The 15,451-nt window shown below is 36.7% G+C and overlaps 2 protein-coding genes across 4 annotated transcripts in view; one reads left to right on the top strand and one right to left on the bottom strand.

Moving 5' to 3' along the window:
• LOC107222776 (transcription factor Sox-5) overlaps positions 1-7,990 on the top strand; it is a 137,924-nt gene extending 129,934 nt beyond the window's left edge. For all 3 annotated transcript variants that reach the window (XM_046742783.1, XM_015662281.2, XM_046742782.1), the window contains 3 exons: positions 1,177-1,227; positions 1,475-1,627; positions 1,908-7,990. In XM_046742783.1, the coding sequence (XP_046598739.1) occupies positions 1,177-1,227; positions 1,475-1,627; positions 1,908-2,389 (686 nt within the window). In that variant the 3' untranslated portion in view covers positions 2,390-7,990. The remainder of the gene's footprint in view (positions 1-1,176; positions 1,228-1,474; positions 1,628-1,907) is intronic.
• A 2,276-nt stretch (positions 7,991-10,266) lies between these two features.
• LOC107217161 (DNA-directed RNA polymerase III subunit RPC3) lies at positions 10,267-12,950 on the bottom strand. The gene is made up of 8 exons (XM_015654546.2): positions 12,547-12,950; positions 12,330-12,448; positions 12,110-12,240; positions 11,762-12,017; positions 11,241-11,449; positions 10,945-11,098; positions 10,517-10,877; positions 10,267-10,423 (listed from the first exon to the last, which is right to left on the bottom strand). The coding sequence occupies exons 1-8, from the start codon at positions 12,691-12,693 to the stop codon at positions 10,283-10,285; spliced, it is 1,518 nt and encodes a 505-aa protein (XP_015510032.1). The 5' UTR covers positions 12,694-12,950; the 3' UTR covers positions 10,267-10,282.
• Between the last annotated feature and the right edge of the window lie 2,501 nt (positions 12,951-15,451).

Raw genomic sequence — 15,451 nt, 5'->3', positions numbered from 1 at the left:
GTTCGTCTTTTCATTTTGTTTCATTTTTTTTTCACGTTGTATGTGTTATGGAAGAGTTGGGTATGCGCATTATATGCATATCCGTATACTTATACATATTATACAGTGACTAAACCGTGAGCGATGGCGTCACCGATCATAGCTGCAGGTTTACATTTTTATCACGAAACGGGCGGTGTCTTTCGGCAAACTCAGCGTTTCGAAAGAAAAAGAAGGCGTCATATTTTTTTTTTTTTTTTTCAATTTAAAGACGAAGGTGAAAATCTTATTTGTTCCTTGTTTTGTTTTCGCAGCCCAGTAAAGTCATCGAGCGATTCTTATGCAAATGTTATATATTAAGTAAATTTATGATTGTTACATACGGGATGAACAACAGTCTTGATTTGTGTATATTAAGGTGTTTTTCCGCGTTTCTTTTTTTTTCTTTTTTTTTTCTCACTCGTTCTCCGTTTCTTCCTTGTTTATTTTCCTCTGAAAGTGGTCGTTTAACCGTGTAACGACTCGAGTTCGCTAAGAAATTTCAATAAGGTCTACGACCTTTAACCACTTGATACTGTAGTCGCAGTGATCTAAAAATAAACTGTACCGTTCTCCTAATTCTCTTGCCTTTTGAAATATACCATAGGACAGGGCGTCAGGATGATGCTGGCTGGCTCTAATCAAAACGTCTATTTCTACGTACGAGATTCGTACCGAACGAGAACTAGAGCCAATGATAGGTCTATCTATAGTGTAAGAAGAAGAAGAAGAAGGAAAAAAAATGGAGAATAAAAATGAAAAAAAAATATATATCTATCAGGACCACACGTGTCGAAGAAACATCATGCGTTGTAACGTCGTCTGTATATGATCGCCTGTTTGGAATGATTCACTGCAGCATAACTTTGTTCCTGCAGCATGACGACAAAATTTACAATTTATTATCTCTGCAGCCACCCTCGCATATAACGTATTGCATACGTTGTATATATATATATGTGTTCATTTAATTTTCAAAGAAAAATTATTGCGTATGACGTGAATTGGACCGAGATATTTTTTTATACTTTCATTCTCCCTCTTTCTTTTCGTTTCGCTTTTCTACTCGTTCTCGTTGATCAACGATCGCTTCACACAACGGTTAACAGCAATTTATTTAAATCTCGTCGAAACGCATAATTGTTCATTTTGTTACAGTGTGGGGACGAGAGCAAGGCTACAAGGTTCCTGAAGATATAACAGAAAAAGGTGATTAGTCGATAATGAAAACTATTGTTTTTAAATTAAAATAACGTGACGATTGAACGTGCTAATATTTGAATCCTGTAAAAACTAATCGAAAGAAACTTCATGGTCCATTTTTATTTTATTTTATTTTATTTTTTTTTGCTATTTATTTTTCACCTTCTCGTGTCTCTTGGTGCGATCGAAGCGCTCTTCGGCAATTCTTTCAATATTCGACGAGTTAAAAATAATCCTACTCGTTTATATTTAGCGAAAATGGTGAGGCAGCAGAAACGGGACGGTGAAAACAAGCCGCATATTAAACGACCTATGAACGCGTTCATGGTATGGGCCAAGGACGAACGGAGGAAAATCCTCAAGGCGTGCCCGGATATGCACAATTCGAACATATCGAAAATACTCGGTGAGTGCAACGGCGCTTTTGCCTATTTTCATTTTACTTTCTTCGTCATTCGAGAATCATTCCGCAGTCTCTCCGAAAACGCGAAACTCTCCGAATACTGCAGATTTATACTTGACCACTGATTGTGAGATGCAAAAGGCTATCGCATAATCTACACGGCACTTTAAACTTGGAGACAGATTCTCTTCGATAGTTTACATCCTCTTCGCATTCGTGATTGAAATTCATAATATTCAGCCACTTTCCCGTGCGTGAAAAATGTGTAAATTTGGCGTTACAGGTGCGAGATGGAAAGCGATGTCGAATTCGGAGAAGCAGCCGTACTACGAGGAGCAGTCTCGGCTTTCGAAATTGCACATGGAGAAGCACCCGGACTACAGATACAGACCGCGTCCGAAAAGGACATGCATAGTCGACGGGAAGAAGATGCGGATCTCCGAGTACAAGTCGCTGATGCGACAGCGACGGCAGGAGATGAGGCAGCTCTGGTGTCACCGAGACGGCGGTGGTCCCGACATGGGCTTCCTGTCGCCGGTCGGATCGGAAATGACGTCACCTCACCCTGGTCCCTCGGCGAGGCCGTCGGTGTCGCCGCCGGCGTCGCTCCTCAACGGAGGGGGCCCCGGTCCGAGTTCGGACCACGGTTCCTTTTACTACCCCCAGGACAGTCTATCCCCGAGTGACATAATGAACTTTTCCCCCGAGAACCCGGGGTCCGTTGGCGGTTACGACGTCAGTCCGCGGCACCACGACGAGGATTGAGCCGCGGCTCCGGGTCAGCCCTCGTGGCCACCCGGAGCTAACGCAAGACTTGCCCACGAACTCTTTTGGTAACCTGGTTCGAACTGGGGCCGGGTTTATTTATTCTTTTATCGCCAACCCCGCCGCCGAAGGACGTGTATGAACGTGTCACGGCGAACGGAAAGGAGGAGAAGAAGATAGGAAGGGAAGAAAGGAAGAAAGGATGAAAGGAAGATAGGAAGAAAGGTAGGAAGGAAGAAGCTATTCAACTGGCCATCGAGAACTGGCTTCTTCGCATATTTTGCATCTACATGGCACGCAGGGTCGCGAGCAAAGATTACTTAACGGTATGACTGTACGATAGGTATGTTGTCTGCGTGCGAATTTGAGGAACGGTCCGATTCGCTTTGGTATTATGAAGCTGGAAGTTTGGTATCGTAACGCGTTCAAAGTATGATTTGGTGTACATCAGCGACGAGGTGAATATGTGCAATGTATCAACTGGACGGAAGAACTACATCGTCGCGACGTCCGTTGTATAGGTATCGATAATCAAATTCCAACCAATTTTCTAAACCGATGAAAGAAGGTGCAGAAATGAAATGGCAAACGCGACGTCGTCTCGAGACGTATATATAGATATATATAATATATTTATATATTATATATAATATATTTATATATTATATATACGCCTACGTATACGTATATGCTACACACAACGCGCTGTACTATATGTCACGCAACGTACTACCTAGGCGATGTAAAATCATCTTTATACCGTAGCTATAAGTATATCGAATATCGATCCGCGCCTACCTATACATACATACAAATAAAACACACGCAATTTATTACAATGAAATTTAGAAAAACAATTGAAACATTTCCGAGCGTTACAGATTGTCAGGCAAATAATAGAAAGAGAGAAAAATGAGAGTGAAAAAAGAAACACTGCGCACCTGATATTTTTTCACCTACCGTTTCTCGAACATGGTTGTGTCTGGTTTCAAATTCATTTATCAGGAATCAAAGTTGACGAGTGTTTTAAAATTTTCGCTTTGACATTTTTTTTTTTTTTGTCTTCTTCATATAGAAACAAACTGATTGAAAGATAACCCATTACTTTGACATCTTATACTTCGAAACCTTTGGCTTATCGGCAGTGATATAGATAATTTTCTAAAAACTTGAAATTTTTTTTTTTTGCCTTCAAAAACGACTGCAATATTTCAAGAATTCAATCTCAAGCCAGGAAAAGGTAGCCAATGGAGCGGGAGGTGAAAGAAACGTACGCATAACATTAACTTGAAAATAGAATGGTTCGTTTATTTGAGTTTTCTAAACATTTAACATTATAAGATCACTTGACACATCAATCGCCTAATCTAGAGTACTGCATCGGGTACCTAGCATTAGCACTTTGAGGCGTTTTAATAAAAAAAAAAAATAAGTGCGCGCAATACATAATAATAATAATAATAATAATAATAATAATGATAATGATAATAATAACAATATTGGTAATCATAATAACGGTAATGATAATAATAATTTAAAAAAACAGTAATAATAATAGTAGTAGTAATATTGGTAATCGTAATATAACGTCCCGTTGGTTTGCCAAAGCGCACTACTTTGTATCCCAGAATGTTATATTTGCCGGGTTTCCATATAGATCACGTACAGAAAAAGAAAAATCTTGTTCCTAATTCTTCCCAGTCCTATTTGTAATGATGATTCATTTTGACTAATAACCTTGTACGATTTTGATGACGGATCAGAAGAGTCCGGTCTCATATCAAGCGTCCCTTCTTTATTCGTTTAATCCAGGTTTGAACTTTGGCAAAAGGAAAAGGGCTGCATGCACATATTGAATGAACATGAAAATAAATCGATGAAAAACTACAGACGGATAAGCGACACGTTATCGTTTCGCATTGTAACTGTAACATTTCACATCGTCACACTCCTCATTCGCGCATCTTAGGTATTATATAACTTTCAAATCTGCGCACACTTGCCTAATACACGCCATACACGTATGTATATCTACTTTTAACAATTGTCTTTTCTGTCTCTCTCGCTCTCTTTCTTTTTTTTCTCCTCTCTTTCTCTCTTTCTCTCTTTCTCACTTTCTCACTTTCTCTCGTTCAACGGAGAGGGAGGAGAATAGACATATACTTTTGACGGAGATCGCTCATCGACGTTGAACATGTATTATATTTATATATGTATATGTATTAAACAGTTTCCATGTAATAAGGCAGGTTAATGTGAATCGGTCTAACACCGAGCAAAGCGTGCCAGATCCGTACTAGCACAAACACGCGTTTACAGCCTGTAACGGCTTATACGCTATAATATTATACCTATTATATAATATTAATAATAATATAAACAGAAACACACACACACACACACACACACACACACACACGCGCGCGCGCGCGCGCACACACTGACGCACATGCACACGCACACTTAGTACTTATAGTATTTGCATCATTAATTTATTGACTTTAATATTACTCTAAACTATGTAATAGTAGGTAATTATTGTAATTATAAGGCAGGTTATATGTATAGAAACAAACTGGAGAACGAGAGAAAGAAAAATAGAGAGATGAGTTGTGTGAATTTTAGTAAATTGTTATTATTAAATTATTCTTTTTATCCCGGTTATTATTGTCATTATTATTATTATTATTATTATTATTAATATTATTATTAGTGCTATTTATTAATCGGTATAGACTAACAATCGATGAATTTCAAATTATTATCTGTTGAATATTATGATGATGTTGTATCGTTCTATCTTTGCGAGCGAACCCTTTTACAATTTTAATTTGTATGTATATATATATTATATATATGTGTGTGTATTTTTTTTACGATCTTCCTTTTGCGTACCTTCTTGTTTATTAGTTTACTTATATTTTGTTGTTCCGTTTTTTTTTTTCTTTTTGTTTTTTAACTCTTACCCGTACATACCTATGTACTGTCGTTCGTTCGATCAAATCGTATTCACGTCCCGGCCAATGACCCAGAACAATGCAATAACGGATTTTAAAAATTACCTCAGCGACGAATCGACGAGTTTCAAAAAAAGCAGAAACCGTTCGAAGGACATTCTTCCAGTTTTAAAATTTTTTTATTTATTTTTTTCTAACATCGACCATTTCTCCGATAGACCATATTACCATTTCTAAATTAACGGTCTGATAATTTCAAGAGAAGCCGAACCAGGCGTAAAATAAAAATCGCAAATCCGTTGCTGCACGTGTTACGTAGAGGTAAACTCGATTCGGGCGGCTCTTTTTTCCTCGAAGGAGAAGGTCCGGCGGATTATTGCGACGACGGAAACTTGATGTGATATCTAATACTAATGTGCCAAATAACAGTTTTCGAGAAGAAACGAACTTGCATGTGGGGCGGGTCGAATCGCTCACAATAATAACCCGTAATCCCGTTGAAGTTCGTTTAAAATCTTCTTGTTGCCACTATAAATACATACTGTGCCACCCTGATCGCGTTGGCGAATGAAAAACTAATATCCATTTACTATTTGTAACAAATTTTAATTCTCAGCTCTGTTTCTTTTGTCTTCTAACTATAAATGTATGCTGATTTTTTTTTTTAATTTTTTTTTTCTAATTTTTTTCTCTCTTTCCTTTATTTTTCTCTTCCTTTCTTTCGTTCGTACATTTCTATTATTTATGATATATTATATATTATTATATATTATATATATATATATACATGTATAATCAGTGCAATTATATACAAGGTACCTAATATAATTTTACAAAGAGAGCCAGTATCCTTGATATATCTGTACCCCAAGATGTAACCAATCTGACGCCGGTTCGTGTAAAAAACACTCGGATCAGCCGCAGCACGGATGCACATTTTGGGTCGACAGATAGGATAGCTTAAAAGGAAATAAGAAAAAAATAAAAAAAAAAAATTAAAAATATGTTTATAATAATATTTATTTTATATATATAACGGATTCGTACTCATAATTATTATGCCTACAGGTACGTACATACATGTACGGACATACCTATAAATATACATGTATGTATGCATCTGTATTAAAAAAAAAAAAATTAATGAAAATTCGCATTTTCATCCGTAAGGAAACACGTTACAATGATACGGATATTATATTATATACAGATATAAAAATATAATCGCGATATTAGCGTCAATATCATTAATGTACAGTGTAACTATATTAATTGTGATGTACCTACGTAGCCGTACGTGTAATTATCAATATATATGTATATATATATGTACATATACATATGCATATATATATATGTATGTATGTATATATATATATATATACAGTACTTTAGATACATATATACATATAGTTCATAGAATATATCGTTAATTCAAATACGAAACCCATTATTATTACATTTATTATTTTTATTATTAGTCATGTCATTATTACTATTATTGCTATTGCTATTGCTATTATTATTACTATCATTGTTGTTATTGTAAGCTATTAATTAGTCTTTTAATAACTCTAGGGGTAGAAAAGGTTGTATATGTGCCAGTCTAGACGACAACGCAAAGGTTGGATGGTCAGATGCCAGACTCGATGATACTCGAATACTCAATAAATAAAAAAAAAACAATAATAATAATAATGAAGAAGAAAACAATCTGTTTTTTTTTTTTTTACAAACTCATCGCAGAAAACGATATAATAATATATGTGTGTATGTCACGGGTAACCGCGATTAACTATTACGCCCCTCCTCTAACTAACACACAATTATACCTGTAATTAATTACTATTAATTATTCATTTCCATGAAAAAAGAAAAACAAATCACACTTGCGCATAGCTTACATGTACTTAGAGATATATAAATATTGACCAATTTTACTTGCTAATATGAGCGATAACCGTTTCATTTCATTATACAGTATTTACGTACGCATCTATAGATCGTTTATCAATTTTATGATTTAGTAATCTTCGAGTCATTTGGAGATTTATTTCTGTTTTTTTCTTTTCTTTTCTGCTATCGTTAATCAAACAAACATTGAAAAATTTGAACCAACTGACATTGTTTAAGAGTCAAGGAAACGAATGAACGGAACGGTAATTGATTTATAAACTAAATAATTACGTAGTCACACGATGGATACAGTAAAGAACAAAATTTCCGCCCGTCTTTACATTTTATTTGCCCAATGTGCCATATACATATTTTTTTATAAATATCGTCCACGGGCTGATAGATCCGATGATATGCTAATGGATTATTCTTTATATAAGACTTCCCAACTGCTGTCACTGCTTCCTCAAATTTTGTTAAATTTATGTGATCAGTGACGAGATAATTTATGAAAATTGAGTCGATCGCATTTCGTTTAAATTCTTGGCGGTAAAATGTCGCGCAACAATTACATCGGTAATTTCTTTTTAATATTGTTAATTTACGTCACAATTTTATACCTGCATGACAGGTTATCGCTTCAACTGGTCAGCTTGTAATGATAATATCGCGTACGGATGAAAATATCCAGACTCGACTGCGAAATGTAAAAGAATCTATCTCGTAATAAATTTTAAATCCAATTACAGTACTGATCGTTATTATTGTGCGTATAAACTAACGTGAAAGAAAAAATTGACTAACAACCATCTCGATATTCCAATAATTCGTATATACATACCTATATAAAACGTAACAAAGTAATGATGCTTCATCTAAAATCAGACTTAACTTTAGGATGTATAATAATTATCTTTAAAAACGTATAGATCTATAATATCCACAATTGCGCGGAGGATTGTACAAGAGAGGGGAAAAGAGGAAAATAGAAAAAGTAATCACGTATGGTATATATGTAAATAGAGACGCTGTCTGACTGGATAAATGGAAATAACGTCGAGGTACGAAAATTGAATACTGAACATTTATTATAAATAGTAATAACGTGATAGGTATGTACACATCAGATCCATCTTTAATTTTTGTTGAGTTTGGTCACCGTGTAAGGAATCTATACCTACGTTCCAACGTTCATCTAAACACTGCACACCTACGATAAACTATAATAATTCACTCGTAATCTACAATTCTATAATACTTGTAGAGGGAGAAAAGAACATTATATATATATATATATATTTAAGAATAAAGCAAAAAACAAAAAACGAATAAATCAAAGGCACAAAATCAAAACATATTATTATTACTATTATTATTATTATCATTAATACTATTGCCATTATTATTACTATTAATATAATATGTTGAACCATCCGGATTTTATGTGAAACGCAGCTAATCCTAATTGAATCTTGATATCTGTTGAAACCCATGTTTAGATTTTCATCACTGCATACAATTGCGCACACATAATGCATAGATAGAATTTACAATTGATTTGTTCCTACGGGAGTATTAATTACTGTCCGGTAAAAGAGTGTTTGGGTGGACGATATAATAATGAATATTATTTAATCCAAGAAAACGCCGGAAAAATTATCGCTTCTGCATCCAGGCGAGTGATGAGATTCGTGATGTATATATACCTATAATTATATTTTATCATGAAGTATAGTTAAAAAATCCACGTTTTGCGACGAATACCTAGTCGAGTATGATAATCATAAACGCCATAACGCACAGCGTTTATTATCCGCATTGATTGCCCATAATATCGTTTTATACTCGTTTAGTTTCACAGAGTGCCGATTAATTGTGCAACAAGACGTTATTTTTATGATAATTTGCCTGTAACGGTGCGATGTATAAAAGTCATTATTATACGCGGTTCTCGCATGAGTTGCAATTTTTAAGATTTATTAACAATAATATTACACTTACGAATGTTATGTTTCTCAATTACCGAATCGACAAGGTTCACATATCCATGATGAATGTATTATTATTATTATTATTATCATTATTTTTGTTTCAATCAGTCACAATTATATGAAATCGTTGAAAAATCTTTAACAGATTTCCACCCCAATCTCGGGTACTTCTTACATAAAAGTACGACCTTTCCAGCAGTTAATAGCGACACTCAAATGCTGAACTGTTGTATCCTGATATTTAGGAGAGCAGTACCAGCAGTACTATCGGTACATACATACATATATATATATATATCTGTATATATATATGTGTACATATATATATATAATAATAAACACACAGATATATCATTATATTTATTGTAATAATTTAAAAGTTAGGTACTCTTTGTTGTTAGTATTTTACATGCGTAATCATTATTATTAATATTATTTTTATTATTATTATTATCATTACATATTAATAAAATACCCGTATGAAATAAACAATATGTTATATCGGTTGTCGTAAATTATTTTTATTACCTTTTTACTTCAGTTATTGGCCAAAGTTTTTCTGCAATAATATGTCTGTGCGCGCAATATGATGTGTCTGCTCGTGATGCAATAATGTAACGATTCCGAGATTTGGCGAAAAACAAACGGTACGTAAACGAAACTATAGCGTATAAGTCTTGAAATTTATGAAGTCACTAAACTTCTTGGTTATTTATAAAACGAACAGTTGAACAGTTATATTTATTTTCTCACACTTACTTGAAACTTACCAGCGTTCTTGTTCATTTATTTACATCGCTTTGATCTACAGTATAATGTATTTATATGTTTATGAGCATTTCATTGGGTTGGAATCTTATTTGAACGCCCTTACAAACAAAAAAATATTTGGATCCCGAGAATGCCATCGAAGCACTCCTAGTTTTCTCTATGTTACCAATGGTAGTCATCTTTCGAGATTCTCTTGGATCGCCGAGGTCACTGGCTTTATGAAATTTGTTCATTATTCTTGTCTCATTGTCAAACAACGTGATTGAATATCAAAGTTTTTATTTTTCTTGATACCGTGAATACATTGTCAACAAAAATAACGTTTCATCTATCTGTAGTTCGCTGGCACCAAGTTTTTTAATTATGTCTTGTACTTTGCCCAGTTCTAACTTTTCAGACGGGGTCATCATTTCCGCTATCTGTAAATATAACGGGAAACAAATCAATTTCAGCTTAATAAGCATTCCTTAAAATCGGGTTAAAGACTTAATTATATCTATCAAAATACCGACATCGTTTAACTGTTCTTCTGTGGCCCCATGTTCCTTCAAGTTACTGGTGAGCGTTTGTACCCGCAAGTGTTTCTCAATCATCCTCTTATTCACCGTGTTTTCGTGATCCCGCCGCTGTATGGTATTATAAAGAGCATGATAGCAGTGACTTATTTCCATTCCGACAACCTGATCAAGGTCTATGTGAAAAAGGAAGAATATTTTTGTCGGGGCATTCGAAACCGTCGTCTTCTTTAATTCTTGTACATGGATATAATTCTCCTGCAGCAACGTGTACGTTAAATGCTTAGCTTCCTTAGCAGGTATCATCGCCAACTGCTGGATCTGTTCCTGCTCGACGTATTTTCTTGTACGTACCAATCTGCGACAGAACATCTTATTACTTACACGTTATATGAGTGCTGTTTGGTAATATGTTGAATACTGACCTAAATATTCTTGCAGCCTTTGATCCGAATCGTTCAAGGACAATATTCTCCAGAGTAGTCCACGTTAACTGTGTGAAAGCTTGTTTCATGTTTATGCTAAACTGTCCACCTCCGCTATCTCCAACCCTTTTTAAAAACTGGCAAGTATCTTCCTCTGCAATTACACGATTTCATTTTTTTTTCTTTTCATTTAATATCTCTGGAATTAGAGATTCAAGATTCTGAAGATATAATGCTATTTGAATGGTCGTTGTCAGTGACTGATATCAGGTCAATAATCAAAATAATTTACTGACCAATAAGGCACAAATATTGATCTAGGTGTTGAATTAACATGGGATATTTCAACTTTCTAACTGCATCCTTTATTTCCACGTAAGGTATAGGATTTGACGTTGCCCTCCACTCAGCTGTGCGCAAGTACATTAGATTCAGCATTTGCCTCATTAGCTCTCCGGCATTATCATCAAAACGCTTAGTGATAGCAGAGACCATGATTTGATCCCTGAAATGTAATATACCACGATAAAGTATGAGGTTGAAGTTCTTAGCGTTATCGTAACAACGCAGTTTCATAAAAACTCGTTATTTTGCAATATTGAAATTTTCTGGAATTTAATAAACCATAATACAGACGGACAAACTTGTATTTGGTAAATTGAACTCCGTCAGTTGATATGAAGCTGTGAAATGTGGACGTTTATTTCAACATTTGGTTACTCTAACATTACTAACTTCAGTCTCATTAGAAAGTTAATGAATGCAAATGACTTTATTCATGCAAGTTGATAATTTCTCGCGGTTTTTGAATTGTTACCTGATATCTTGAGTGAATCTGTCGAAATTAATGCGCCAATATATATTATTGTCTCCAGGGTTTGCTGCGATGCCATTGGCCATTCGAGAAAGTGCCAGGAGATTAAGATCTGGGAAACTAAAGTCAAGCTTTTCTACGTTTAAATCTATAGGGTCCTCTAGAGCAGCTGGCGTAATAATGGAACGCATTAAAAATTGATGCTTGACCAGTGACTCAAATTTTTCTTTCAATATTTCCACCGGTTGTTGGCGGTCACCTGATGATTTGACAAAAATTACAGAATTTACATGTACATATGGCAATCAAACAACGAAGAGTTGAATAAATCTTTTAAAAACAATCGCTCACTCGATAGTTGCTTCAGTCTTTGGTAAGTTTTGACTATTATTTTCGAAGCTGTTTCGTAGCCTCGTCTTAATAGCTCTTCTAGCATAATTTCAGCTTCGTCACCCAGCAGACTTTTGACGAAAAACATGTACCTTGAAGGAAGTTTAGTTTGAGAAGAATAACAGGACAATAAATCGAATATAACTTGCAGCTATTTTAATCAAAGCATTGAGCACGATACCTTGGATATCGCAGGATCATCAAAATTCGCTCGTGAACAATAATATATTCGTTGAGTTTATCATTTTTGCTGTGTTCAACAAATCCATACTTTATAAGAACGCACATCACCTCCTTGATCTGTATATAAATAGAAGAGTTTAGATTAATGGGATAAGATTTAATTCCAATTAATACGTTCTTTCTTTCCAAATTATCTGAAATTGACGAAGCCGTACTTTGTTAAGCGGCAGATTTACAGCTGCTTTTATAGCTCGTAGTGACCTCCGATCGTATTTCAGTAAATCGTCACCCACAGTTTGCACGACAGGTCCAAAATGTTCCAGCAATAAAACGGAACATAATTTACAAAGGTAGATTGACATGTTTCACACATTAAATACAGTATTTGACATAAACTTGAGGTATAAACACGGGTCTAACCTCAAACATAACTTAGCTTTACCTAAATTCACTCTAAATAAATCGGAATGTTTTGAGGTTACAATGAGCGTCGACTGAAAGTAGCCGAATTTTGGGTCATGAACAACTTCAAGGCTGCCAACATCATGCAGCACTAGCCTAGTCTCGAAAAACTCTAGGGTGTATTCCGAAATATACTTTCGGTACTGCCGACCGTGACGTCACGCAGTCAACTGCGAACTGCTTTCCGATTTTACTCCGAATTGCCAGTCGCAGTAAAATCTGAACGCTACTTTCCAACTACACCGAGAACGTGGCCATCTCTCAAGTACTTCAACTACCTCACGTCCCAGCCGCAGTAGCGTCAAGAACGTCACAAATTTGGTGACGTCACTGACTGGCGGCAGTACGCTATCGCGTGATTTCGGAACGCGATTGCCAGTACGTGCAGAACTGCCACAGACATATATGTCTATGAGTACTGCAAGTATATTTCGGAATACACTCCTAGTTAATGTGTGACTAACATTGTCTGATAGAGCCTCGAGTTTAAACAGAATTTGATCACGAAAATAGAGTTAGACGCAACATCAGCTTTGATTAAAGATATATACAGACACACAGCTCTGAGTTATTTTTTGTAGCAATTGGGCGGGTTTAGGCAGGTTTGGGGGTATTAGCAGTTTCACGTATTATCAACGTTGACTAAAGAATATGAAGACGGATACCCCTGGGTAAATTTTGGTGAACAGTTTTCGGTGGGCGAGTGGGCCCAGGTGGACCTGGGAGCGTAAGAGGGTTCTGCTCTATCAACTCTACCTAACGGGCACGCGCCAACATTCGTAGCAGCCAAAGCAGTGTAGATGTGATAGCGTGAGAATGAGTCGGTACAAAGTTAGTACGTAAGACTACTTGTCCACTGCGACTAAGAAATGTCGATCAGCTCGATCATCCCCGTGACAAGAAGCGTGGAGCATCCACCGCCAAACACCCCCAACTGCCACCGATTACCTCGCACCATTTCCGAACACCTCCTACCACCCCCTGCCACCTCCTGCCGGCGTCAACCACCGCCTACCATTTCCGAACACCTCCAACCACCTCCTAACACCTCCTACGTTGACTGAAAAATATGTAGACAGTTGCCCCAATGGGATTTGATGTGACAACCGAAAATCATCGTGCGCTTGCGCTCCCTGAGATGTTTCAATTGTAGAGTTGAGAACTTATTGCAGATCATCGGAGAGTTAACGATTTCGATATGATGCTGGCCGTATGCTGGGTGCATTCACTTTCCGAGTAACACAGTCTTCGCAATCATCATCCAACTATCGCAGAACGACTGCGTTATTAGCTGACCCGTTAACTGAAGGATATATCTTCAGTCAACGGCGGACCATCGAAGGGCCTGGCCGCTTGAGTCTGGAATCGGCAGGAGAGATGAAGTGTGTATTTCTTGTATGAAACGTGAAGACTAAAAGCATTATACATCATATCATATCATCATACATCATACATCATACATCGTACATCATACATCATCATACATAGTATCAAAGTTCGAAACCATAGTTTGGATGTCGGACGTTCAGAAAGTGACGTCACCAATTCAAAATCAGCTAGCCGAATTCCTCAGTCGGGACACAACCGCGCAGTAGAGCGGACGCATGAGAGTCGCGCTCCGCAAATTTCGAGTACCGGGTTCTCAACCTCACGGATCCCGCGCTTCGGGTCCGCTACGTATTTCGAGTACCGGGTTCTCAACCTCCCGGATCCCGCGCTTCGGGTCCGCTACGCGGTGAAACTCGACTTCCAGGATAAGCGCTCCGTGGTTCCTGATTCACGTTTACAATAAATTATTTCAATTCGTTTTTCGAGCAACCCCAAATTCGGTAGCTGTCAGTCCGCTAATAAAATTTCTCGACTTCTAGGATAAGCGCTCCGTGGTTCCTGGTTCACGTTTACAATAAATTATTTCAATTCGTTTTTCGCGCAAGCCCATATTCAGTAGCTGTCAGTCCGCTAATAAAATTTCTCGACTTCCAGGATAAGCGCTCCGTGGTTCCTGGTTCACGTTTACAATAAATTATTTCAATTCGTTTTTCGCGCAACCCCAAATTCGGTAGCTGTCAGTCCGCTAATAAAATTTCTCGACTTCCAGGATAAGCGCTCCGTGGTTCCTGGTTCACGTTTACAATAAATTATTTCAATTCGTTTTTCGCGCAAACCCAAATTCGGTAGCTGTCAGTCCGCTAATAAAATTTCTCGACTTCCAGGATAAGCGCTCCGTGGTTCCTGGTTCACGTTTACAATAAATTATTTCAATTCGTTTTTCGCGCAAGCCCAAATTCGGTAGCTGTCAGTCCGCTAATAAAATTTCTCGACTTCCAGGATAAGCGCTCCGTGGTTCCTGGTTCACGTTTACAATAAATTATTTCAATTCGTTTTTCGCGCAAGCCCAAATTCGGTAACTGTCAGTTCGGTAATAAAATTTCTCGACTTCCAGGATAAGCGCTCCGTGGTTCCTGGTTCATGTTTACAATAAATTATTTCAATTCGTTTTTCGCGCAAGCCCAAATTCGGTAGCTGTCAGTCCGGTAATAAAATTTCTCGACTTCCAGGATAAGCGCTCCGTGGTTCCTGGTTCACGTTTACAATAAATTATTTCAATTCGTTTTTCGCGCAACCCCAAATTCGGTACCTGTCAGTCCGCTAATAAAA

This window comes from Neodiprion lecontei, chromosome 6, assembly GCF_021901455.1.
Source record: "Neodiprion lecontei isolate iyNeoLeco1 chromosome 6, iyNeoLeco1.1, whole genome shotgun sequence".
NCBI lineage: Eukaryota > Metazoa > Arthropoda > Insecta > Hymenoptera > Diprionidae > Neodiprion > Neodiprion lecontei.
This window is presented reverse-complemented; position numbering and strand designations above follow the sequence as displayed.

Bases quoted from the DNA above. Each gene is read 5' to 3' on its own strand.
- LOC107217161 (XM_015654546.2), bottom strand. From the start codon at position 12,693: ATGTCAATCTACCTTTGTAAATTATGTTCCGTTTTATTGCTGGAACAT. The intron at 12,241-12,329 runs GTATCGTGCTCA...ACTTCCTTCAAG, and splicing joins ATGATCCTGCGATATCCAAG to GTACATGTTTTTCGTCAAAA. The intron at 10,424-10,516 runs GTCGGTATTTTG...TTATATTTACAG, and splicing joins CAGAAGAACAGTTAAACGAT to ATAGCGGAAATGATGACCCC.